Genomic DNA, 27,914 nt, shown 5'->3' with positions numbered 1-27,914 from the left:
ACTAAGATAAGATATTCTTTTATTAGTTTCACAACGGGGAGATTTCCAGTGTTACAGCAGCAAAAAAGTCTGTAACAAAAGTAGAAAGAAGCATCAATACAATAATAAATAGAAACAAGTGATATTAACAAGAAAAACAAGACAGTACATGGTCGGCCATAAAGTTGGAATAACTTTGTTTTCAGACAAAATCCTCTGTAAATTGTGGTTTTCATTGTGATATGTTTGGAAGAGATTAATTAATAACGTTTTGAGAAGATAGTTAACACCTTAAACAAGAAGGAATATAAAATTAGAAACAACATATACATTACATTGCATGTCATTTGGCTGACACTTTTGTCCAAAGCGACTTAAAATAAGTGCAATCAACCTGATGGTACTAGCCTTAGACCACAGGAATCAAGTAAGTACATAACGTTTAAGAGCCAACTGTAATCACTACAGGAGTGCTATACGTTAAAGAAGAAGAGCATTTTTTTCCTTCATTTTTAAAATTAAATTAAATTAGGTGACCATGACTTAACCATTAGGCGACCATGACTTAACCAATGCAATATAGATACTTAACATTTACTTAACATATACATATACAATATAGATAGAATCAACAGTTGAAATTGCATTACACAGAGAAAAGCATTTATATTGAGCAATGGAATGATAATCAAGGCCGGTTCTAGGCAGCATATATGAGGGGGCAGTCAGAAATGTGAAGGGGGCATCACGTGTACACATCATGCTCCAGCACTTTTTTTCTGTGCTTATAGTAACAATGCTTTCTTCATTGAAAGGGATCTATGTGTCAAACCCCAACCTGGAGAAGTGGATTCCTCAGGGGGGGAAACTGAAAAGTAAAAATAAAATAAATGAATAAAATAAAATAAAACACCCTTCATCCAGACTTCAACCAACAATCAACGTGTATCGTTTTGGATTTTTCCGTTACTGCAGATCATTTTGTCAAATTGTAATGTATATTAATTTTGTGAGTATATTAAAATGTGCTTTCTCAACTTCTAAAATTTTGATTTGAGGGGGCAAGACATTTATTTAAGGGGGCTCAGTCCGCTCTTGCCCCTGCATAGAGCCGGCCTCCATGATAATACACCTGATTAATATTAATATTTATTTATGGAGTGTTTTATTTAGTAATTATGGCCTCCATAATAGCCTGTATGAAATAAATATAATGAATAAACATTTAATAACCTAATTTTTGTTAGTAGCCTACTGATTCAGTCCTAACCAGAATACTGAGCAGTATTTCTATATCTTCTTTACAGAGCGGAGTGATCCATCTCGCCCATACACCATCTCTGCTCTCTGCTCATGCCTGCTGTTGTATGTGACTCCGTGAGGAGGATGGACGGTGTGTCGTTGGGGTGAGTTGGCTCAGCTGTAGGGATTATTTAGTAAAGCTGTGATTCACGCTGCTTCTACATCTGTTGGGTAACATTTTACCCCACATGATCCACGGGTCATAAACCCAACGCGGACAGTACCGACAGCTTTCTGCTCGCTAGCCCTGTTGACTAGTTAGCTTCGGTGAATTAGCTTATAGCATCTCTGACTGCCCAGCTGTTGAGTTGATAACCAAAGTGAACATGTAGACACTAAAACTGTCATCAAGTCGCGTCTGCTAGACACTAAACTAAATGTAGACTGCCACTCATTTTTTCTTTATTAGTGCGATTTGGGCGTTAATGGCAGTTAACGGACATCATAAGCTTACGTTAGCTATGCTAGCAGCTAGCCAGCCAGCCAACTTGACGCTCAACAAACTCAAAACAAACCTCATGTTCTGTTTATTTTTATTTTTTTATATCGTCACCCTGTTAAAATAATCGCCAAAGTAATTTTTAAGTAAGTAAGTTTTGCAGGAAACACAAAAACTTCACCAAAAGTGTAACATATGACATGTATTGATCATTTCACTCAAAAAGGATGTAACAAAGGATGGCTATTGGCATAGTTATAACACTGTGTGTAAAGTATGTAACTTAAGAGAAATAATTGACTTGGGCAATCTTTTGAACATGCCTTTGTGACTTAAGCAAGATATGGTAACACTTTATTTTGAAGGTGTCTACATAAGAGTCACACAAGCCTGTCAGAAACATGACATGACAAGTATCATGAGCATTAATGTTACTTAAAAGTGTCATTAATGTTCACGACACATCCCATGTCATGTTAATGACAATTTCATGTCACTCTTATGTAGACACCTTAAAGTGTTATCAATATTAGTGTAGTAAAACATTGATGAACTAAACTGATAACTAAACAATCTCCCTCTAGCTCTTCTTTGCTGGGTTCTTATCTGATGCCTATGAATGTGACAAATTGTCAAACAAGTGATGATCTTAAAGGGGTAAAATCCCATGATCCGATCAACTGAGGATGTAGGCGATTTTACTATAGGTGGCCGGTGTCATGAGAAGATGATTTAGGCAAAAAAAAAAACAATTTTGACAAAAAATGATTTAGGTGATTACCGTATTTTAACAGTGTGACGATATACAGTGTTTTGTTAAAAGGACACACTCTTTCTGTAAACCATCAGAGTCACAATGAACACTGTTTAGTTTATGGACTTGTGCTGTTGTGAATTACTATAATAATCCTGTGGGTTGTTTGTTAGTGCTGCATCGTTATTTTATTGATTTGTGTGTTTGGACAAAAAATCACTGTGAGAGTCAAGATAACAAACAGGACACGACATTTCAGTCATTCATCTTATTACTCACTATGTGACACAATAAACCAAGCAAATGTCCCGTTAGATCATTTCTTGGCCATGACACTTTCTTTGTTGTCCTCCTGCCACCTGTTCCCATGTAAGTGCAGATCATATTTTGTTTTAAAGTTGGATTTGAAACTAAATTCAAATTTGACCTGCAAAGATTATTTAATTATTTGTCAACATTTAAATTAATGAACTAGACTGATAATTTGATTTGAGTGATTATTTAAAGAACTATTTGTTTCTAGCTTGTTAAATGTGATTAAAATTCTTGTTTCTTTACTCCTCTGTCAGTCAACATCGTGGTAACAAGTAGTAACATACAGGAAACTTTGAGACATTTGGGGATGTCCTCACGGGTTACGGTATAAATTGATTCATTTTCTGATATTTTATAAACAAAACTACTAATCTATTAGTCACGAAAATAACTTATAGATGCATCAACAATGAAAATATTAGTTAGTTGCAGCCTTAATTCACATGTTGTCAAAGGTATTCTTTTTTTGCTTTAAGAAGTGTTGTGTAAGAAGAGCCATTAACATTATAGTTGTCCAAAAACACCACTGTGAGCAACATAGTTGGACGTGTTTCTTTATTACCATTAAAACAACTACACACATGCACCATCCTGTTGCCGTAAACAATTGTGTATTAATTCATGGCTAAAAGTAGTCTCTTATAAGTGCACTATATACTTCTGCGTTAACATTTGCTGATTAAAAACAATGACCAGCGGCTGTTTCATGAAATTATTTAGCGTCTTTCAAAAATAAAACCATATATATGTGACTAGATTTTCAATGTCTTCAGAACTTCCAAATGGGTTTCGGGCTGAGATAAGATAGTGAGGTCAGAAGTATTGAGATACGTACGAATGCATTGTCGGTTTTTGGTCTTTTGTGAGGTTGCAGCGTCCTTTTAAGCTCTCTTGATTTATGATGGAAGGATGTGGATCAAGGAGTAGTGTCATACAATTATCTTGAATACGACAGTGATCCACAGTCAAAAAGTCATGCTTGGATGGATTTGAATGGATATTTACTGTAGTAAGGAAAGTCTCCTCTCATAACCCTAGAGATGAACCATGAAGTTAGCTCATCTCCTCCACTGATCCATACAATGCCTCTCATGTATCTCCAGTCTGGTGGCCACACCGGCCTCGCCACGTCCAAACTGCAACACGGACTCGGAGGAGGACACAGTGAATGGAGGGATGCACACCTTCAACCAGACGCACATGAGGAAGGCTTTCCAGCTGATGAATGACCTGAGGAGGTGTGTTAATGACCTCCGCTTGCATCAAATGCATATCTTCTGTAGGAGTGCAGAGATTAACACTTTAACTGGCACATTTTCCGATAGCTGTCCTGCCCATACTTGGCTTTAAAGATGCTCCCTTTTTCTGGCTCACGTATGCATGTTTATTTTTACACACCAGAAGCTTTTCTCTTTCTCTCTGTTTCACTTGGTATCTCAGTAAAAAGATGCTGTGTGATGTCCAGCTGGTGGCGGGGAGCGTTGAAGTGCCTGCTCACAGGGTGGTCCTGGCATCCTGTAGCCCCTATTTCTGTGCCATGTTCACAGGTACACACACATACAAACACACACAGTATTGTTTGCTGGCATCATGTCTGGTGTTTGTGTGTAACAGTGTTTGTTTTGTAGGTGATATGAGTGAGAGTAAGGCCCATCAGGTGGAGATCAGAGAGGTGGACGGACAGACCCTGAGGAAGCTGGTGGACTACATCTACACAGCTGAGATAGAGGTCACAGAAGACAACGTCCAGGTGAGACTGTGTGTCAGAGAGTGTTTATGAAGAGGGTGAGTGAGGAGGAGGGGAGTGAGAGTCAGGGAGAAACATGTCTTCCTGTTTTTACCCAATTGTTTGTCTTTTTCTTTTTTTTGGAAAGTTTTTTGAAAAATAAGTGGAAGAAAATTGATGGATGTTTTTCTTTTTCTCTTCGGTTATGGTGTCTTTTACCTAGTATGCAACTCTAGTTTTGCTTTTAACACTGAAGTCACGGGAGCAGCAGCAACAGAGAGCATCAGCGAGCTTATATAAAATATACCTGTTTCACAGTTCTCATGAAGGGGGAAATTAGTTCTAGAGACTAAAACCTTTTTATGTAGTGGGCTGTTTATGCCACATGTTTAGGGGGGGGATTGACTCCCTCTTGGAGCCAGCCTTAAGCAGCCAGTTGAGGAACTACTTTGGAGAAATAACCAGTATATTACAAAAAACAATTTACTTTTCCTGAAACAAGTTATTTCAGGTGTGCTTTAGATACATTTGAATAATTTAAAGAATAAGTGAAAATCCATGCATTATTATTATTATTATTATTATTATTATTATTATTATTATTATTATTATCATCAGTTTAAATCGGTTGTAAAGCAGGATTTAACTTAACGCTACTACTGGAGAAAATTATTCTTAATTAGCAGCCAAAGTCATATTTGTAATGCAGCAAGATGTTATAATGTATCGATTGTCCATGGAATTTGTGCTTCTTATGCAAATGTTTTTGAGGGTCATAGTTTCCTGTTTTGTGTTTAGTTTTATTTGAAACTTTACCCATTTTTCTACAGCACACATTATGAATTGGCTTCACTTTTCAGCTCTAGAGTTTTGCCGTTTGGTCACAGCCGTGCAAGATGCAGTCACGAAACTTTGCGCACGTAGTTGACATCAACATGCAGGCCGATTCCGAAGATTGGTGTGGTCCGAGTGAGGCTGCAGGAAGTAGGGAAGGGCTATTTAGTCTGGATCAACACAGTTTTATGCATCTGGCCGCTGGGGTCTGACCATCAGTAACAGTGGCACAGTTAAAAAGCTTCCTTGTTGTGCAGAAGGAAACTTGTCTTGTAGCAGCTTTCTTGACCTTTTCTGTGTGCAGTCCTTTGTTTTGAGCAAAAGTCAGATCAACAAAAAAACAAGCTTGTATAAACGCCCAGCAATCTTTATTTTCAGGAATTTCAGAGAGATTTCCATGAATTCTGTGCACAGTGGATTCAGTTGTTATTGCAGTTTTGACCTCTCCTTTTATACAGACCACAGTCATTTTAGGATTTGGTCTAATGTCAATTTTTAGAAAGAAGAATACAAATGAAATAATATGAGAAAATGTTGTTTGTCAAATTGCTTTTTAAATAATTCAAGAGCACAGTCTTGTGCTTCAGTAAATTAAATTAAATGTTTAATGTTTGAGGCAACAAAGTAGAAAAAAATCTGTATATCTGCGACAAAATAAGGAAAAAAGAAAAACTTGAAAGCTACTATATATAGTGTTTTACTTATAAGGGAATATTTTCAGGCTTGATCACTTTTAACTGTTTGGGTTTTTCATGTTAATTTTCAGACTGCCCAAGATGAACCTGCCTGAGGAGCAGGTGGTTAGTAGTGGAGATGTAAGAGCTGGTGATGGTTCTGAGCTGTGGAAAGCTCAGGACTGAGGCCTTGTTTGTCTCAGTGGCATTGACTCTCGGTAGCTGCATGGCTTTTGGCGCGGGGTTGAATGAATGCAACAGGATCAAGCTGCAGGCATGAAACTTCCTCTGATTATTAGCACAGGAAGTGAGCATGGAGAGAGGCAGGAAATCCTCCCACTGTTAGCAGCGTGCCTGTCTGATTGGCTCACTCGTGACCAGGAGTGAATGTGTGTGTTTTGACTATCGCTTATATTCAGTAAACAGTTGTCGTTACTAGTGCCCGACAGATATATGGGTTGAATGAAATTATTGGCCGATACTGGCCTATCAAAGGCATATCGGTAAAGGTGTATGTGCTGTCTGATATGCACCGTTATCAAGATGTTTTTACACAATATATAATGCAGAATTTTTTTTAACCTTTTTATTTTATTCCTATTTGTTCTCTATTTTTCTATTCTTTATTTCCTCAGTAATAATATATATAATTAGCTGACAATGTAATACATTAATATAAAGTAAAATAATGAATCAAATATTATTTAACAAAGTTTTATGTTCCAAGATGTCGCTTTTGTACATTTGCAGTGTGGTAAAAAAATCAGTGCGTTCGTGAATTTTCCCCTCTAAAATCAATATCGGTCTCAAGAATCCCATATTGGTCTGGCTCTAGTTTTTACTCATCATTTTGTTCGAACTGTGTTTTCACAGTACAGTAGTGTCCTGTGTGTGTGGGCTGTCACAGCTGCTCCCTTTGGAGGACATAAGGCTTCAGGACAGCTTTGCACAGACAACAGAGGACACAGTAACAGTGCACACTCAGAGGACGAGTGAGTGTGTCGACACAGAGCATCTCACTGACCTAGTTAAGTTTATGTGTCGGGATGTAGCAAAGGATATCTTTGTGTGGTAGCATCATGCTTTTAACGGCACACTAACTGCCTGCGCTGCTGACTGACTGACTAACAGACTTTAGGCTGCTGTCTGACGTCCCTCTGTAAGGTGCTGCACAGGCATATCAAATACATGCAGGAGTTTCTGTTATTTACCTCCTGAATAAAGCAACAAAAGTCTAAATGTTTGATGTCACAACTTTCCAAGGTTATAAAATCTATGAGTATTAAATGAAAAATTCTTGGATCTGCTACTATATTTTTATTGTTAAAATAATATAATGTGCAATATTACTTTTCTATTTAACTGTTTCCTCTTTTTCCTCTTACTTTTATAGTCGCAAGTTAAGCAATAGGCTCGCCGTTATCAAGACGTTTTTACACAATATAAAATGCAGAATTTCTTTAGGTTTATTACTTATTGTTTTATTCCTATTTATTCTCTATTTTTCTATTCTTTATTTCCTCAGTTATGATTTATAGAATTAGCTGACAATGTAATACATTAATATAAAGTTAAATAATGAATCAAATATTATTTAATAAAGTTTTATGTTTCAGAATGTAGCTCTCTGGGTACATTTGCAGAGTGGTAAAAAATCTGTGCGTCCATGAATTAAATAAAGCAACAAAAGTCTAAATATTTGATGTCACAACTTTCCAAGGTTATTAAATGGAAACACTCTTGGATCTGCTACTATACTTTTTATTGTTAAAATAATGTAATGTGCAATATTACTTTTGTATTTTAGTTAACTTTTTCCCCCCCTTACTTTTATAGTCATTATGTTAAGCAATAGCCTTGCTGGATTGTATTTCATTGTCTCGCCTGCATCAACAGCTCCTTGCATTGTTTTAATGCAGAGCTTGAGCATATCTCATATATTTAATGTCAATGTGACACACATTGTCAGTACATTATATAATAAATAAATCATATTTTTGCCTTACTTTCTTTGGGAAATTATTATTAATTTGATGTGTTGTACTGCATAAAATACAGCTCAGTTCGTCGGGACTCCTAGTAGTTTAATAGTGTAGAACAGAAGGAGGTGCTTTTTAAAAAGATGTGGAAGTGAAACTGACAGTGATGGCCAAAGAGCACACTTTCAAACACAATAAGGTACATTACACTGCTTACCAGTTGCAGATGATGGTGTTTCAGGTCTCATAAATGAACAAAGATGCACGTCAAGTGTTTGTTTAGCCAATACTGTGCAGAGATCAAAACCACGTATAAGGTTGCAAACTCACTCTTTTTTTTTGGCTCAGACAATCCACAATGGATTTCATTTAAAATATTCTGCTTCTATTATGGACAATTTACAAAGGACATATGCACAGAGGTTAGTGGCTGGTTCGCTGGATTACTTAATATGTGAACAAACTAACTGACTGACTAGCAACATTATTAAAGTAATGGGTTGTTTGCACTGAGAATAGATGTCCGGGTGACTGACTCAAAGCTACCGAATGCTCCTAAATGTTTGGCTGTTGATGGTTAATAATCATGTTTTAAAACACTTTTGGCACAGTTGAATCCGTGAGATGACCCAGAATATGAATTCTTAGATGAGTTTCTTCCACCAGTAAAATCCAGTTTTGAATTAACTTTATGTGTGTGCTGATTGCAGGTTCTGCTGCCAGCAGCGAGCCTCCTCCAGCTGATGGATGTTCGTCAGGTTTGTTGCGAGTTCCTGCAGTCTCAGCTTCACCCCACCAACTGTCTGGGCATCAGAGCCTTTGCTGACCTGCACACATGCACGCAGCTTCTCGACCAGGCCCACGCGTACGCCGGTAAGCCTCTCGATGTTCACACCACACATGCTGAGTCATCTGTGCCACTGTGCATGTACATGTGGCGTGTTATGTAACATTTAGTTCCAACAGGCCTGAAAAAATGCCTCTGTGGAAAAAAACACGCTACATGTCATGTTCTAATTGAGTGTGTTGGATCAGCTTTCTGCAAAAGAGTGTCATTTGAGCTTTGATATATGTTGGGCATTGTGTTTAAATGTTACAGAGCTTATTAGCTGAAATGTATAGTTTGTGTTGTGTGTGTGTGTGTGTGTGTATGAGTAACCCTGCATGTTTGTGTCCCTTTAGAGCAGCATTTCAGTGAGGTGGTGCAGGGAGAGGAGTTTCTGGGCCTTTCTCTGCAGCAGGTGTGCAGCCTCATTGCCAGCGACAAACTCACTGTTTCAACAGAAGAGAAGGTCAGACATCATGATGTACACACTTCAGTGCTTTAAATTAAAAAATAAAGTTTTTAAAAAGTTTGTCTTTTTCGCTGTGGTTGAAAAAATATCTGCAGATTTTCTAAAAACTCTAAAAAAAAAAGAGTTTTCATTTTTATGTTTTCAAGCTGAGAATATGCTTTAATTCAAATAATCCTGATGAAAACATACCATCAAATTTTATATAAACATCTGGTAAAATATAGAAAAATATGAGAAACATTAATTTCTAAACTTTATTATCACATATAAATTGTTATATACAGGTTCATCTCAACAAATTATGAGTATTTATATGAATATGATGGAAAAGTCCATTTCCAGTAGTTCAAGTCAAACAGCCCCAACCAAGTATTGAGTCATATGGATGGACATACTTTTCAGAGGCCAACATTTCCATATTAAACATACTTTTTTCAAATTGGTCTTTTGTAATATTACATTTTTTTTGAGACACTGCATTTTAGGTCTTCATTAAATGTAAATCATAATCATTATAATTAAAAGAAATTAAATAAATTAAGTCATGAAATGTTTCATTCTATGTGTAATGGATCTATATCATGTGTTATTTCCACTTTTTTAGTTAAATTACTGACATAAATACACTTTTCTATGATATTCTAATTGATTGAGATGCTCCTGTAATTGCATATAAATCAGTCAATCAATCAAATCAAATCAAATCAAAATCAAAATTACTTTATACATCGCCAAGGGGAAATTCAGTTAGGCTCTCTGAACATTTGTTGTACCTTGAAAGTGCTTGAAAGGTGCTTGAATTGTCTCTTAAATTGCAGCACAAACCCTGTATGTAAGAATTATGTTCATAAGAAATACAAACATTGGCAGGTAAAAGGACAATGATAATAGATTCCAGGTCCAGAGTTATGTGGCTGTATTAAAAGACATACGTCCTCTTCATGAGTCTGATTAGCTCACCTTGACAGCAGACCTATTCCAGACGACAACATGTCTGTCTGCTGTTAGCCGGTCAACAGAGTCTGATGAAGCATCTGTGTGTCACTCTGCTGTCAACAGCAGCAGTCAAAGTGACAGAGATGCAGGTGGAGTCCCACTGTGACACTGTTCTGTGTTAAACTTGTTGCCACAATCGGTTACATCTAATGCTACCTATACATCAGAAGACTTTGAAAAGATATGGAAAAGACTCCCAGAAAACTATCAGCTCACATCTAAAGACAAGTGTTGAGAGTTTTTAGATTTTAGACAGACTGTGAATCTTGCAGGGTAACTATTTACAAGACTACAACTAGATTCTTTTAGCATTTTTTTTCCCTACAATACTTTTTTTTTGCCATCATTCTCTTAGTAAAAACTTACAAAATGGAGGAGAAGCAGCTTGTGGCTACAGCTGCTCTAGAGTGTGCAGTGGTTTGTGTTGAAAAACATAAACAACAAAAAGAAGAGGAGAAGACGCCACAAAATGCCTCCTCACAAAGCTGAAAAAGGGTTTCTGTTTTTCTGACATGAAAAGTTGACTTTTTTTACAGTAAAAATAGATATAAGGAAGAATAAAGGAAAGGAAAATTTAGAAATGAATTATTGATATACATTTATGTCCTATTTACTTATAATGTGTTAAATTGAATAATTCTATTCATCAGCTCTATCAACTTTCATTTGGTTAATCATACATTAATCACTGATTATCTATTACTTATTTATGTATACATTTATTTATAAATTTTAACTGGGTCTCCTTACTGTTCTCTTTACAAAGAAACAGCACCCCCAAAAATCCCGCTTGTGGCCGTAAATTTATTCCACCACTATATTTTTATTTAGGACTGAGTTTACTAGCATTATTGTGATGTTACTTTTTCCTGTTGAAGTGGTTTTACTGCCGGTCTGGAACCGGGGACCTTTCCTGTGCTCATCTATTGGTTGTTGATTGTGTTACCTCACTGCGACTCAAACACGTTTGACCCAAGACTAGGAAAAGACTGATATGAAACAGTGCAGATTACTACCTTAAACTTAACGATGGAGGTGACGGGAGTGCGCCGTGACTCCAGTAAAACTCCTAGATTTACTAAAGACTTATTATAATTAATAATTTTTTGTCTGGGACTGTGAAAATGTTTTGATGTAAGCCCAGCATTAGTTATCTGCTGCAATCTGTCCTTTAGTGGATAAACACAAAAATCATATATACAATGTCTTTAATAGGAGTGGGATTTTGTTGAAAATTGTTGAGTTTTTTCTGGGTGTTGATTCAGTTTTGTGGCAAAGTTTAAAGGCTGTGACGATGTTTGGATTTTTTTTGAAGAGGAGTTGTATTGTCTGAGGTAGGTGGCAATCAGTACACCCTCAGTTTTAAGAATCAGGCATGAGTACCGACGCGAACAATCAATATCACGCTAAGGTTATGCAATATACTGCTTTACCTTATTGTCAGACAGCCCTTTCCAATGGGGGAACACAAACCTGACACACCTACCACTGCCTCGATCAGCTAGTTTGTTTGTGTTATTGTGTGACTTTGGTGAATCTGAGCTAACCCTTTAAAACACCAAAATGTCCTGCTATTCTATCTTGGGAGCTTTCAAACAATATTCAAAGACGGTCCCAAATTCGTTTTTTTATTGCATTACATACGCATGGTGGTTCCTTAAGTGATACCACACAACCCAAAAAGTGTATTGCTCCTTATTTAAATATCTGCAGTGGTTGTACTAATCTTGATTGTGCATTTTATTTAGATGCAACTGTGAGTGATGTTGGCCTTACAGTCACTCTGCCACTTTGTAGACACATAATGTAGCTGACACAATGTCCTGATGTCAACTGCTTGAAATTACAACTCAACAGTTAAAATGAATGGGTTTTTCATGCACGGATGCCCAGAATTACAGTCTATAATATGGTATTATGTGTACTCGGCATAAGTCTGTGGTGTATTCGAAGAAGGAGTCACTGTTTTGTGCAACACACACACAGTAGATGAAATACATTCTCTAAGTACTTTTTTACGTTTTGCAATGTGCTGCATTGTATAAAATGACATGCGTGTGTCTGTTTTTGTGGCTTAAATCTGAAGGCGAAGTAGTTCATACTGTTTGTTGGTAGAGCGACTTTAGAAGGTAGTTTCAGCCCTGGATGAGGACAAAGTGTCAGGAGTAGTTGAGCAACAGCCTTTTTTCCCTCAACTACCATCTTTTTTTTTTTGTCCCTTTGTGCACAACAGAAGAGGCACTCAGCACCTCGTTTTAGAGTAGCGCCTCCATTGGGCCAACAGGAGATGATCCAGTGGGAATGAATGTAAATCAATCAATTTAAAGTGGTCGATTTTGCATAGAAAAACATGCCGAACAACGGTCTGTCACCTCTTTTATGCTGACGTCCTGCTGGGAGCAACTGCGAGCAACTGATTATTGTATTTCACTATGAAAGAAGTCAATGTTTACAGCTTGAATGATGCCAATTACACAATCAGTGAGTTAAATCATCTAAATTGTCGGGCGTGTCTCACACCCTCTCTATCTTCCCTTTCAGTTTCACAATCAGTTTCAACCTTCATCCAAAATAAACCAACTTTTTTCACAAATGTGTTTTTTAAACAAAGAAAGTACTGACCATGTCATTGTTTCTGAAATACAATCAGAATCTGGTTTATTGCCAAGTAGGTTTGCAAAATCAAGGAGTTTGCTTTGGTGTGTTGGTTCGTAATAACAAACATAGTAAGTGATTAATATTTCAATATAGATTAAAACAGGTTCTACAAACTTGTAAAAATACTGTGAGATCTATATCTGTTTATAATGAAAGAGCTGAACAGTTTGAGAACTGTGAAAAAATATTGTTCAGAGGATGTGCTAACCTTCACAGAATGAAGAATCCATATAAATAGAATATGTGCAGTGTACAGAGATAATGATCCAAAACGACCTACAGTCAAAGACAAAGGGAGAAAAGGACTTTCCAAAATAAATCTAAAACTGTTTTAACATTACACCGCCTGTCTGCAGTTTTGTCTCTCTATTTCAGCCTCACACTGTCCTGGTCTCTCCCTCGCTGCTGTCTGACTCCTCTCCTTTTCTCTCTTATAGGTTTTTGAGGCAATGATATCTTGGATCAAGAACGATAAGCCAGCTCGTCTGGAGTACATGCCCAAACTGATGGAGCATGTCAGACTTCCTCTTCTGTCCAGGGATTACCTGGTTCAGGTAAAATAAACTCTGTTCTGCTCCTCTTTTTGGACATTTTTCTTGTGCACACTTCGCTTCCCTTTGCCTTGTTGCACATGTCGATCTTGTCGATAAAATATGTTATCAGTCCCCTGAATGTTGTGCAGCTATGAGTAACACTACATGAGACACAGATCATAAGAAATCTTGAAATACTGAAGTAAGTGAAGGTATGAAGATGGTCCACATATCTTTTTAGAGCTCCCCAGCTTTGATTTGAGAAACAAATCACGATCTAGCAGCAAATCAAGTTGCCTTTATACTACATCCAGCAACATGTATCAGTTGCTTTAGAGTTTCTAAAAATTTTGTTCCATGGAAAAGTATATTAAGAAGAAATAGTGTCTAAAATCAGTTAAGTGCAACCGTGTGTAGCTAATAATGTTTCTGAGCTGTTTGCCCTGTTTGTTCTTATATATATATATATATATACTGTACATTACTTAATATGTTCCCTCGTCCACTTCCACCATCAGTGTGTTTACATGCACGTAATTAACAGGGTTAAAGTCGGCTCTCTACACTAAGCGGATTTTAATGTCGTGTAAAAGAGAAACCTGGTTTCTGTAATCAGGATGGAGGATTAGGGAGAATTTATTTGGTCCTGGAGAAGCCTGATTTCTTGGCCACCTACAGAGGAAACCAGGCTTCTAAATGGCTTTTTACAAGTTAAAAGCCATTTAACATAACAGATGGCAGACAAGAGAAATCATTACAGCAGTGCATCCTATTTTAAGATAACTCACTCAATAATCCAATGTCTTACTTAAACTGAATCTTACAGAAAGTAAGTGCTAAACATTGACTATTTGTTAAATTCAGACACATTCAGCTGAGAGGAAGCTGCCTGTCCTCCCCTCACTGCACGGTCGGTCTGCTCTGAAAGAAACATAGAGACGTAGTCATAGAAATAAATAATCAAACATATTTATATAGCGCTCTTTTAAAGCAAAGTCTGTTACAAGACAAATGTTAACAATATTAAATACTCAATGGAATCAAAAGTGAATTTAGCCAAAAAAACGAGGACTGGGGATAAATGTTGTTACTGATCTGCTGCATATGAATGTGGGTTTACATTACAACAGAGTCCTGTGACTTTTTTTTCGTTTGGTAAATAAAGAAAGGTGAATTTATCCTGAAATGTGGTCGCTGTTTCAGATCGTTGAAGAAGAAGCTTTGATAAAGAACAACAACACGTGTAAAGATTTCCTCATAGAGGCGATGAAGTATCACCTGCTGCCAGCCGACCAGCGGCACCTCATCAAGACGGACAGGACCCGACCACGGACCCCCATCAGCATCCCAAAAGTACACATACACACACACACAAACAAACTATCCCACACACTGCTTAACAACACGGATCAAAAAAGTCCTACTTAATATAGAGCTGGGCGATATGGACCAAAAGTCATATCTCGATATATTTAGGCTGAATCTTGATACACGATATATATCCTGATATTTTTATCGCAAAGTGAGATCAAATGTTCAGTCAAAGCCAAATATGACAAGTAGTTTTATTGAAACTGTTTATTTAAGTGAACATAAATACTGTAAATAAATACCATAAAGTGCACATTTAAATAAAAAAATATCTTGGATAAAAATAGCCTATGAAATAAATTAGGCCAATCTTTTTCTGAAATAAATATATCTATATATGAAAAGAATAATGAACATTACAAAAGGACTAAATGTGACAAACCCTAGTAAGGGCTGCATTTATACATAAAGAAAAAAAATATTGAAAATTCGATATATGCTTTATGGTCTAATTCCATGTCACATTTAAAAATATATCGATGTATTTTTTATATCAATATATTGCCCAGCCCTAAGTTAATACAGGAAACTTGTTTATGTGCTCTATCAGCTGTGTATTTCAAATGCCTGTACAGGTGATGATTGTGGTCGGCGGTCAGGCTCCGAAGGCAATCCGCAGTGTGGAGTGTTACGACTTCCAGGAAGATCGATGGTACCAGGTGGCCGACCTGCCTTCAAGACGCTGCAGGGCAGGTCAGTCTGTGTTCTGCAGCACCGCATGTGACTCTGAAACTGCACTTTATTCTGAAAATGGTCTGAATAAGTCAATAAATGGCTAGTCATTCCTTGAAATAGTCACAATAAGAGGGTCTGAAAAGTCGCCAAATCTAGTGAGGTCACCAAGTTGGCGTCTCTGCCAACTTTCTGTCTTTGATGTAAAAGCAGATTAAATATCAGACAAGATTCAAGTCTCTGCAGGTTAATTCATATACTGAAATAAGTTGAAACTGTTGAAAAGAAGAAAAATAATCTGAAAGCTTGAGCGGTGGGAAAAGTAAAAGTAGCTATACTACTGTATAGAAATACTCTGTTACCAGTAAAAGTCCTGCATTGAAAAACATACTCAAGTAAAAGTTCATATGTATTAGCATAGAAATGCACTTTAAGTACCAAAAGTTAAAGTACTCATTATGCAGAATGGCCTATTTCCGAATATTATATACATGACCATTTATTATTGATCAGTCATTATTGATGCATTTATTTGCATTCTTCACTGCGTTGCTGGTAAATAAAGGTGGAGTTAAAAAGCTACTTTACAGGTAGTTAACGTCACCATTTATTAGATAATTTACATTTTGTAGTAATGATCTCAACACCAAAAAGTAGTCAAAAGCAACTTGTGTTGCCGGAGGAATGTAGTTAAGTAAAAAGTACAACATTTACCTGTAGTGGAGTAGAAGTACAAAGTAGCAGGGAATGGAAATAATTAAAGTATAAGTACTTCAAAATTGATGTCAACAGTCAGAAGTTTCAGTAAAAAAATAATGATTGTATTCTTTATTAAGCTAATGCAGGCCAACATCATCTCACAGCTTTTCCCTCTGTCGGTGTGTCCAGGTGTGGTGTCCATGACGGGTCGTGTGTATGCAGTCGGGGGATTCAACAGCTCGCTGCGGGAGCGAACAGTGGACGTGTATGACGGAGTGAGGGACCAGTGGAGCGCCGTGGCCAGCATGCAAGAGAGACGCAGCACACTGGGAGCGGCTGTGCTGGGGGAGCTACTGTACGCTGTAGGGGGCTTCAACGGCAGTATAGGTATGTGCACGCACACACAATAAAAGACTTATACTTTTATTTCTTGTCCACTGTAAAAAATAAATAAAAACACGGGTCTTCCTACACAGGTCTGGAAAGTCTTGAAATGTAAAAAAAAAAAAAACTTCGAGAAAATGCCCTACATTTTTTTGACCACTAGTTATTTCACATTTTAGTTAAAAAAAACTTTTGTTAATCAGGCAGTTTTTTGAGTATTATCACAACTGATGGTTTAAATATATGAGTTGTATATTTCTGTTATTACTAAAGCCGTAACGGTGTTAAAACATGGAACTAGCAGTTTTACATTTTACAATTTGTAGTTTTACTGTACTTGCTCCTGTGAAGGCATTGCTTGTTCCAGATTAATTATTAAGATTAATAATGACAATAGCAACTTTATTTATATTGCACCTCAAAACAAAGTTTAATTTTAATTTGATCTAACATGCACACATATTTTAAAGATAATTGTGCTGGAGAGGTAAGAAAAATGGCTTATGGAGATAAAAAACATAATGTGCTTTACAGTAAAAACAAATAATAAAAGTAAATAAAATAAAAAAACATTAGAAATAACACAAGATAACATAACTTTGATGATTAACAAAGTTATGTTCATGATGAACCAATACCTCCAGTTAGAATGTAATATATGTTTATTTTTTTTTAAGATTATTTTTTTGGCATTTTATGCTTTTATTGATAGTGACAGATAGAAAGGGGGTGATAGAGGGGAAGACATGCGGCAAAGGGAGCTCAGGCCGGATTCGAACCCGGCTCCGCCACAGCAAGGACTCAGCCTATATGGTAAGCGCTCTACCAGTGTGAGCCACCGGGACGCCCAATGAAATAATTTTAATGAATAAATCTGAAAATTTTAACAACTTGAAAATAACATGAAAAGCTGTAGAAAACAATGTGCAGAAAAACTGGAATGTACTCTGCAATCAGACCCCACCAAAAACTTAAATTTAGTAAGGAATGTCTGGAAAAGAGTACCAATGCGTGAGGAGCGAGGTTTGGTCAGGTAAAGGGAGGTGAAAAGGTAAACTCGGTTGTCGAAGAGCAGAATTCTGATTTATTTCCCCTGTTCAGTTTTTTAAACCTATTCTGCCCTGAGGTTTAGCGTCATTATCTAGTAAAAGCAGAATGTAAATGATTTCAGTAGCACAATGGAGGCGTTAACAGTAAACAGGAGAGACATGCAAGCCTTTTTCTTCTCTTCACACGTCGACCAGCTGGATGCAAAATGTTTACACCTGCAGACGATCAACACACACACACACACACACACACACACACACACACACACACACATGCACGCACACACACCGACTGATTTCAACCTATTTATGTTGATGTGTTTCTGTTATTTTCTCACCTTCAGGTTTATCAACAGTAGAAGCGCACAATCCTAAAACCAACGAGTGGTTGTACGTCGCCTCTATGAACACCAGACGCAGCAGCGTGGGCGTCGGGGTGGTGGATGGTAAGACAACAAGTGTGTGTGTGTGTGTGTGTGTGTGAGAGACATAATTTAATTTAAAGGGAAAGCCACAGTTCAGATGTCATATAACCATGTGTGTATCTGCAGGTAAGTTGTACGCAGTCGGAGGCTACGATGGAGCGTCCCGTCAGTGTCTCAGCACTGTGGAGGAGTATGACCCCGTCGCTGATCAGTGGTGCTACGTAGCTGACATGAGCACACGGCGCAGTGGAGCAGGTACACACACGCACACACGCACACACACACACACACACACATCCTTGTACTTCTATCTTTGTGAGGGCCCTCATTGGAATAGTGAATTCCCTAGCCCCTTACCCTAACCCTTAACCTAACCTTCACCATCACAACCAAATGGCCAACCCTAACATAAACCTAATTGTAACCTGAACCCTAAAACAAAGTCTGAACTCTTTAAAGAAGTGAGGACCGGCCAAAATGTCCTCACTTCACATAAATGTCCTCACTCTGTTGGTTAAAAACGTGTTCCTGTCCTCACTATGTATGAGCACACACACACACACACACACACACACACACACACACACACACACACACGCTGTACTTTACCCTACTCTACATACAACACCAATTCCAAAATAGTTGGGACATCACCTAAAGAATAAATAATAATAATAAAAAAATAAAAAAAAAACAGAGAGTGATGTGTTTGTCCTTTATAACATGTATTCAATTAAAAATTGCAAAAAGAAAATGTATTTTGTGTTCAAACCGATACAAAATTTGTTTTTGTAAATATCCACACTTAAACGTAACCCTTGTTTTAATTATGTAGAATTTCTTGATATTATCTTAATACTATCTTCCTTCTGTACCAGGTACAGTGTATGCTCCATGGAGCAACAGCACCACCCGCTGGTCTGCAGTTGGATGAGCAAAAATCCTAGGAAGAACATAATTATTACAATCATTACACTGTGCTCACTTTAACTACATAAGTAAAAATTCCACCTTTCCAAAAATATATCATTAGCCTAATAGCATAGTTGCCTAAGTCATATTTGAACGTTTTCGGAAAACAAGAAAAAACACTATTTCTAGCAAGCACATTGGTATTTTTAATTGATAATGTAACAGTAAGTCCAACCAGATGTGTGAACAAGTTTGCATAAAAAATAAGACACAAAATCAATTTCACAACAAATAAAAGTGACTTAGGCGGAATATGCCATGACTTAGGCAATTTTTCTCTTGCATATAAATGCAAAGATAGCATAACCAAGTTGTGTTACTTGGACAACCTTAACCAGGTTCTTTTACTTGTCTTACCTATAATATATAACCCATAATATATTAATATATATTTGAAAGTGTTGTAATCCTCAGAATTCTCAGCAGTATACTAAGACCAACAGTTATGTAACAAATATTTAGTCATGATGGAGTTAATAAAATGCAAAAAACAAAAGGTTTTGTCTTATATGTGATGGGAGTGTGCTCCATACCTTTTAGAACAATTTAAAGCAATCCTCAAGGTAGCCAACGTAAAAGAGATAACACGTTTTTCATACTTCTCTCCTTTTTTTCCAGGGGTTGGTGTGTTGAGTGGTCAGCTGTACGCAGCAGGAGGACATGACGGTCCTCTGGTGAGGAAGAGTGTTGAGGTGTACGACCCGCAGTCCAACAGCTGGAGACTGGTCTGTGATATGAACATGTGCCGACGAAACGCAGGTCAGATAACGACCACAGACTCACAGCATCCATCAACAAGTTTATACATAAAGGTAGTCGCTGTCGATGCTAGAAATTGCAAACAGGCAGGATAAAAAAACTGATTGGGTTTTTAATCCTGTGGTTTCAGCAGTTATAATATCTACTCAGCAGCCATTCATTAGGAGACAAAAGCTCTTTGATTAAAGCTGATTTATCTTCAGGGTGTAAGTGTGTCAATATCAGCTGACATAAGCAGAGCAGCGTTTCAGAACAGAAAAACCCCCAAGACAAAATCATGAAGCTGTCAGAACATTTAACATTTTTCAAATAAAAATATTACATTTCATATCATTTTGGACTTTGGATTACTATCCCCATATCTGTGTACAAAAGGCTAGAATGTTGTTTTTCTTTTCTGCCTATCTATGCATCTGACATTTTATATGCCGAGTTCTTTTTTGTCCTGATGAACAAATGTTCTTGCTGTGAGCATCATCTACCATTATACATTTTATTTTCACTCTGAATGATCAAAATCAGACAGTAAAAATGTATAAGTCAAAATAGTTAAGATGATAAATATGCAAAGAAATGTATTATACGTTTAATAAACGTGTAAAACTCTCTCCTCAAGGTGTCTGTGCCATTAACGGGCTGCTGTATGTGATCGGAGGAGACGACGGCTCCTGTAACCTCTCCTCCGTAGAGTTTTACAACCCGGCCACGGACAAGTGGAGCCTCATTCCTACAAACATGAGCAACGGACGCAGCTACGCAGGTGATCACTCTGAGCACAGGCAACATGTTTCTTTGTCATAGGGCTGGGCGATGTGGACCAAAAGTCATATCCCAATATATTTAGGCTGAATATCGATATACAATATATATCCCGAAGTGAGAGCAACTGTTCACTCAAAGCCAAATACAGGGTTTGTTCCTTGAAAATGCTTAAATTTAAATGTTGTATTTTCAAGGTTTAAAAAGTGCTTGGATTTTGGATAAAGTGCTTGTAAATGCCTGAAAGTCTTACTGTATTTCTCTTGCAATCTGACTATATCCATCTATAGACTATAGATAATCACATGTTCAATGTAAAAAATAATGAGTAGCCTGTCTGAAATGAAGACCGTTCCTCCTAAAAGTGTAATACCATCGCTGTTGGTATGGTTAAGTGAAATCCCTCATCTAAAAAATGCAATTTACAACCGGTGTAAGATACTGGAAAAGCTTGAAAAATGCTTGAATTTGACCACTGCTAAAGTGTACAAACCCTGCAAATATGACATGTCACAAGTAGTTTTATTGAACCCATTTATTTAAGGGAACATAAATACTGTATAACAACAGGAAAACCTTTACTTTAAATCAATGCTCCATAAAGTGCACAATTAAATAAAAAAATATCTATAATATATAAAATAGGCCAATCTTTTTCTGATATAAATATAGTTATATGAGAGAAGAATAACGAACATTACAAAAGACCTAATTATGACAAACCGTAGTAAGGGCAGCATTTATATATAAAGAAAGAAAAGCATTTGAACTATATCGATACGGTATGTATATATATGTATATATGGTTTAATTCCATATCACATTATGTGATATATATCGATATAGTTTATATATCGATGTATTTTATATATCGATATATATCACATTATGTGATATATATCAATATATTTTATATTTCGATATATCGCCCAGCCCTAACTGTGTCATACAGGTCTTTGCATCTGTAAAGCTGCAGGTTCTCTCACTCACTCTGTCACCTTCTTGCTCCTGCAGGAGTCGCAGTGATTGACAAGCCACTATGACCCCGGGGCTCCAACAGCAGCAGAGACTCACGCTGAGGTCTGAAGCTCAACAGGCAGACGGAGAAGTCCAAAGAGACGGGACGCTCCTCAATCAATCCCCAGCTGACTGAGTCAAGGAAACATCCTTAGGATTGTTTGTTGTTTTTGGGCTCTAAACCGCAACCAGATTTTGTTGCTTTGTCCGTTTCTATCTGTGAGATCCTGACTTTTTAAAGGATGCTGTTGCAGTGGATAAGAAACAATATCCACATGATTGTGGGCTTAATGGAACTTTGGCTTGGTGATTTAAAAAAAAAAAAAATGCCAAGCACATTAGAAGCAGCTGTATCAGCTGACACTCACGATGATGACGTTAATGGACCAAGCGGAGCCGAGTGCTTTCTCAGTGGCGTCATGATGGTGTTCATGTGATGGACCGTATAAAACTTTAAAACACCAGCTTGGTTTCTGGCTGACTGGCTGCCTTCAGCCCTAACAGTGTTGCTTCAATCATCAGGAGTTTGCAACACTGGCTCGGGACTTACCTGAAGTCCTGGAAACCTGGCCTCGCCTGAGAGAGACAGTTTTTTTTAAATTATGAAACTTGCCACACTTCTGTATAAATCAGCTGATGGCAGCTTGATTCTAGTAAGAAGTTGATTCCTGGGCCGACTGTCAGCAGGTTCAGCTGCCAGAGTGTATTTGTGCTCAACCTGAAGGCCTGGAACTAGAGAGACAATTCAAAGAATGTAAAAAACATCTTATATGCAAATCAGCTATCATATTTAATATTTTTGAGATTTTTTAAAGAAGAGGTTGAGAACTACTTGCTGTGACTTAAGGGGATAGTTTGGATGTTTTGAGTAGATTTCTGTAAGGCACTTATCCACAATCAGTGTATTACTACAGGAGATGTAGACTCTTTGGAGTTCGGAGAAGCAGACGGGACATGAAAGCTGATCAATGTTCTGCTGTGGATGCTGGCAGCAGCTAAATGTATTTTTGCATTATCAGTTTAAGTTTGTGCTATATTTAGAATATTTTCAATGCTTTGCTTGCATCAGACAGCCCTTTCCAATGTGGAACTGAAACCGTTTTACGCTCTTTTCAAAGCCACCAGACTCCTTTTGACAAAAACAGAAATTTCCCCGCCCAGAAAATGAAGTTGCTGGTCTACCGCTCCCTCAACCGGTTCATTTGTTTGGCTTACTGTGTGACTTCTGTGTTTCTTTTCTTTATGATTAAAGGTTATTGTTTTCACAATAGATAGAACAGATCACAGTATCCAAGTGAACCTATAAAATTTAAACAATGATGAATACAAGCATTACCACTGACATAACAACAATAGAAGAATAAGAAGTAACCGTGACACACAGGGATATTTTTTATGTTTACAGTATTGCATGTTAACGGATGTCACAACAAAGTTAGTTATTCACATATTACTTATGATGAGCTGGAAACGGCATGAACCATTTGAAATACAAGCGTGGTAGTGTCCCCCTTTCCCTTTTACTGCTCCACCTTTCAAGCAGCCTATATGAAAGCTGTTCTAGGGTGCATTTTACAGGGTTTGTTGAGATTCACCAAAGTCACACAAAAACAAACAAACTAATTGAAAGAGGCAGCAAAAGACCAGCAACTCCTGTGTTCTGCAAGCTAAAATTACTGTTTTTGTCAATGGAGTCTGGTGGCTTTGAAGAGAGCACGAAATAATGTAACGGCTTCAGAAAAGCCTGTCTGACAGCAAGGTAAGTAGTAAAATATTCTGATTAGAGTGCAAACTTAAAGTGTTACTGTTTTTTTTTATTAGGTGGATGAAATCCGTTTTGTTGCTGCCCTGTCTGCTTCTCCCAGACTTTGACTTTGAATAGGTACCGTACACAAACACCCCCCAAAACTCCAACATGTCCCTTTAAGATGCAGGCTGGTGGTTCCGATTCGACACAGTAGGACTCGAGTCTGTTGTCGACACACTACTGATGCACTGATCACTTGCACTGACTGACGCGGACCGGCAGGCTGGCGCTCTGACTCACTGTCTCCCCGTCTTTCTGACTGACCTGCTGTCAGACAGACGGCTGCTCGGCTGTCTGTCTCCGTTGCTAAACGCACTCATGGGAGCATTTAAACGCACCACTTAGAGGCCAATAATTTCATCAGAAATTGTAAAAGGAAAGAAAAAAGATGTGCCAGTTATGCTGATCAGAATATTGCTGGAGTCACATGGTGTTTTTATCTCTTAGTAACAAACTGAAATGATGCATTGTTTCTGTTTATTGTCTAAGGGAAAGTGTCAAAATGCACTGTAGAAATCCATCTGTAAAATTGTAATGTAAAAGATGCAGGTTTAAGATTTTCTATTTATTGTTTTTTGGGGACGATTGATAACATAGCATTTATTCCTGTCAAAGTGAGTTTCTCATTTCAATTTTTTTCTGCTGCGCTCACATTCATTCATGCGATGGTGGGTGTGTTTTAGATGTAGTTATTTAGCCGACTGACTGGTGCCATAGCTTTTTGGAGAAAAAGAGATTTCTAGAAGCTGCTTTATGAAACTGAACCTTTCACTTCTGCCTGCAACCCAGAGTTCATGGACTCGATCGACTGTCATTGCAAAGCCCTCTGACGAAAAAGTATATAAAATACTTAAAAATACCATAGTGTTGTTTTTGTATGTTTAGTCAAATTGACATGTAGTCCAAACCCTCATACATTTAGCTTAAGTTCGTATGATTACAGTTTAAAATGACTTGTAACTCGCTCAAGATGCTGTAACTGATCACTGTGAATATTCCATTTTTTTGACAGACTTTACAGCAAAACAGTAGTTACTTAAATGCTTTCAATTTTTGATAGTTCAGGTGTAGTAATACAGGTGAATAGCTATGGACGGAGGCCCCAGGATATTATAATTGATGCTTAAGTCACGATGCAATATTACTGCGATTTTGCGATAAGTTTCAATTTATCATTTTTTTTCTACTACAAAGGTAAAGCTTTGTTAACATCTGTTTTTATCTAATAAGATAAAGTTTTTGTTCCGTTCATCTCACTTCAATCATTTTTATTGCAGCAAAATTAGATTGTCAAGCAATTTATATAATTAAAAGATCGATAGTTGGCGTCTGTGTATCGATACAACATAGCCACTCAAAATCTTGCTATCCTATGCTGATTTTTTTCACCCTCATAACATTCATGTGTCTTTTAGGTGTCAAAACCAAAGAAAAACAACAGCTTAGCATTGAGGGATTAGCAGCCAAACTTCAAGTCTCCTGCTGTGTTTGAAAGCATTAATTCATTCACAATTTTCTAAGTTGTAGATCCGCAAAAGTTACTCTGGTAGCTAATAATACATGGACAATATGATAATGTTTTAGCATCGTATCAAAGGTAGATGTGGAATTTTTTTTATTTTTATCATACCATTGAGGGCACTTCATTGAGCATAGAGAGTTTGACACTTAAACAAAATTATGTGAGTTAAATAAATGCTCTTAAAGGTACTATGTAAAGGAGTTTACACGTATTAATCGCTTTTTAGTGGAATAAGTGGACAGATTGTAATGTAACTTAAAAACGGAGACCTTCCTCTGCTTCATTGGTTGCCTGCAACAGCGTTTGGACTGGTTTCTGTGTAAAGGACTTTGCATTAGCTTGCTTGCTTGCTACATAATTGCTTGCAAAAAGGGCTTCTATCACAGTGGACATGTTAGGTCTGTTATGTTATGTTATGTCATTGTTTTGGTCAGTGCAACAAGACCGTGACTGCAGTTCACTTCCAGCAACCAAAACTCTACATAGTACCTTTTTAAGTGGTAATTTCAAACACAGTTCTGGATTTCAAAGCCTCTCGTTAGTGTCTGAAACCACCAGAGCGAAAAACAATCTTATACTTTCTTCACTGCGTTACTGCTCATTAATATGAAAACCAGTAGTTCACTATTCAGGTCTCTATTAGAAGATAAAATCAAAACCAGTGGCTTTCCTGAAAGAGGCAATTTTCAGTTTTAAACCGCTGTTATACTGTAGACAGTAATAATCTATACAATAAACTTTATGCAATCTGATGTCGACGGGCTAAAGCATCCAGACAAACACCAGTATGGTTGAGGTTCAATGTTCACTCTTGACTTTGGAAACAGAAGTTGACCCAGTTTCACTTCACAGTTCCTTTAGTAGCTGTTCTGGAGCTTTTGACCACATCACACGGCATCATTAGCAGATTGAGTTTGCAAAATTATCACATACCAATGGATGTTCAAACTGACTTTGATTCTGACTAAAATTGGGCTGAAAGGCATCGAGCACTGAGTCCAACCCATAGGAAAAATGAGTTGCTCATGTGTTGCTCAATCTCGTCTCTTGAGATCAGTTTGAGCTTCTCATATTCGTGTAATTCTGTTATCATTTGTTTCTGAATGACTTGTCCTAAGAGACCTTCGGTTATTCTGAAGGAGAATTGAATTGAGACATAATTGAGATCAGGGGCATTCAACTATGAGATCTCCTCAGTTGATCCCGCTTCTCAAGTGGTCAGATGGTTTTCTCAACCTCCTTTGTCTTAGTGATGTCTTGTCTCTTTTTACAGGGTTCGTAAGAGTGCTTGAAATCCTTGAAAATGCTTGAATTTAAATGTTGTATTTAAATGTAGTTTAAAAAGTGCTTGGATTTTGGATAAAGTGCTTGTAAATGCTTGAAATTCTTACTGTATTTCTCTTGCAATCTGACTATATCCATCTATAGACTATAGATAATCACATGTTCATTGTAAAAAATAATGAGTAGCTGAAATGAAGACCGTTCCTGTAATACCATCGCTGTTGGTATGGTTAAGTAAAATCTCCCCCTTTTAGTATGTAACACATGCAATTTACAACAGGTGTTACAGATACTGGAAAAGCTTGAAAATTGACCTTAAAAGTCCTAGAATAATGCTTGAATTTGACCACTGCTAAAGTGTACAAACCCTGTTTTTAGCTTGTCTCTTGCTCCTAGGGGTCCCTTAGGAGAAGTAATTCAGAAACAAATGATTACAGAACGATACGAATATGAGAAGCTCAAACTGATCTCAAGAGACGAGCTTGAGCAACTCATTTTTACTATGGAGAATTTGTGATTTGGTGATTGGATTTCATAAGTTTTGGTGGGTGTGAATGAAAACCTCACTGGCACATCACTCATAGAGAGCAAACAAAAAGACCTATTTTTGTTGGCCAACCCGGAAGTTAGCATCACCATTGGGTCTGTTGAGAATTGGCCTGTGGGAATTTTGCATTGGATTTTGGATCACTGCAGAAAATAAGCTCTGTGACAAACACACGTCTCTGATGCTGACGCGTTTAGTTCAGCAGGATAATCTTCACAAATGAACAGCCTTTATGATGTTTGAAGCGGTAGCTGATTAGCTTGTCGGAGAACTTTAGCTTTTTCTTCTGTTTCAACACAGTGGTGAAACCGCACCCTAATAACCTGTTTATCAAGCTAATCTACAAGAGTTTGCAAGAGCACTGTAAAACATGACTTGACTTGACCAGTGAGAGAGTTCCTGTCTGTGATGCCGTTTAATGTCCCCAACTACCACTGTAGTCTCATCTAACCACATGTTGGCAAACGGCTTTTTAAGGACACGTTAATAATTCAAAATTTACATATGGGGGTATTAACTAACATATTTTACATCGTACAACAAAATGTGAACATCTCTTAAGTTAACCACACAGTTTATTTCAGGCATCTAACCACCAACCCATTCAAAATCCACATTGAGTTTAAGGCCTAAGAAAAGTGCAAATAATAAAAGTAGCAATGAATATCCAACCAGCATACAGATTGAGTATTAAATTATGTAAATAAACAACATATTGTCCATCACAGTGTTTCACTGTGAACTCAGTGAAAAGCTCCAGAACAGCTAATAAATGAACCTTGAATTAAGATTTTCCTGTGAAGAAGTATTGTATGGAAGTTTTCAGATGACTAATGTTCTAAGTGCAGATGTTATTTTTTTAATATCATAAACTGTGGATGTTGTGAACTAAATGGTGGATATTGTGAGTTCATTGATTGTCATGTTTTTGGGAGATTGTGTGGTTTGTGAAGGTTTTATCTTTCATAGATTTTTATGGTTGAAGCTTGAGCCCTGGTCTTACAGGAGATCAGTAAACTGTCAAACTTGAATTTGAACTTGAATTAACAAATACTAAACATGCTTACTTTAAAAAAAATGCTCTGAACTGATTTCAACTTCTTTTGCCTGAAATTGTTACATTTGCATTTAGCACTTTAGGATGTTTTATATGTTTTCTATCA

The 27,914-nt window shown here is 37.2% G+C and overlaps 1 protein-coding gene across 1 annotated transcript; it reads left to right on the top strand.

The window, feature by feature from the left end:
- The first annotated feature begins 1,258 nt into the window (after positions 1-1,258).
- klhl3 (kelch-like family member 3) lies at positions 1,259-27,901 on the top strand. The gene is made up of 15 exons (XM_059346674.1): positions 1,259-1,385; positions 3,893-4,027; positions 4,230-4,336; positions 4,418-4,539; positions 8,713-8,875; positions 9,185-9,294; positions 13,389-13,505; positions 14,688-14,837; positions 15,431-15,548; positions 16,416-16,613; positions 18,004-18,105; positions 18,211-18,339; positions 19,675-19,815; positions 20,432-20,575; positions 21,589-27,901. The coding sequence occupies exons 1-15, from the start codon at positions 1,333-1,335 to the stop codon at positions 21,615-21,617; spliced, it is 1,818 nt and encodes a 605-aa protein (XP_059202657.1). The 5' UTR covers positions 1,259-1,332; the 3' UTR covers positions 21,618-27,901.
- Positions 27,902-27,914: the final 13 nt, after the last annotated feature.

The sequence above is a fragment of the Centropristis striata genome, chromosome 12 (genome assembly GCF_030273125.1).
Source record: "Centropristis striata isolate RG_2023a ecotype Rhode Island chromosome 12, C.striata_1.0, whole genome shotgun sequence".
Classification (NCBI taxonomy): Eukaryota; Metazoa; Chordata; class Actinopteri; order Perciformes; family Serranidae; genus Centropristis; species Centropristis striata.
Note: the sequence above shows the minus strand (reverse complement) of the source record. Positions and strands in the feature narration are given on the sequence as shown.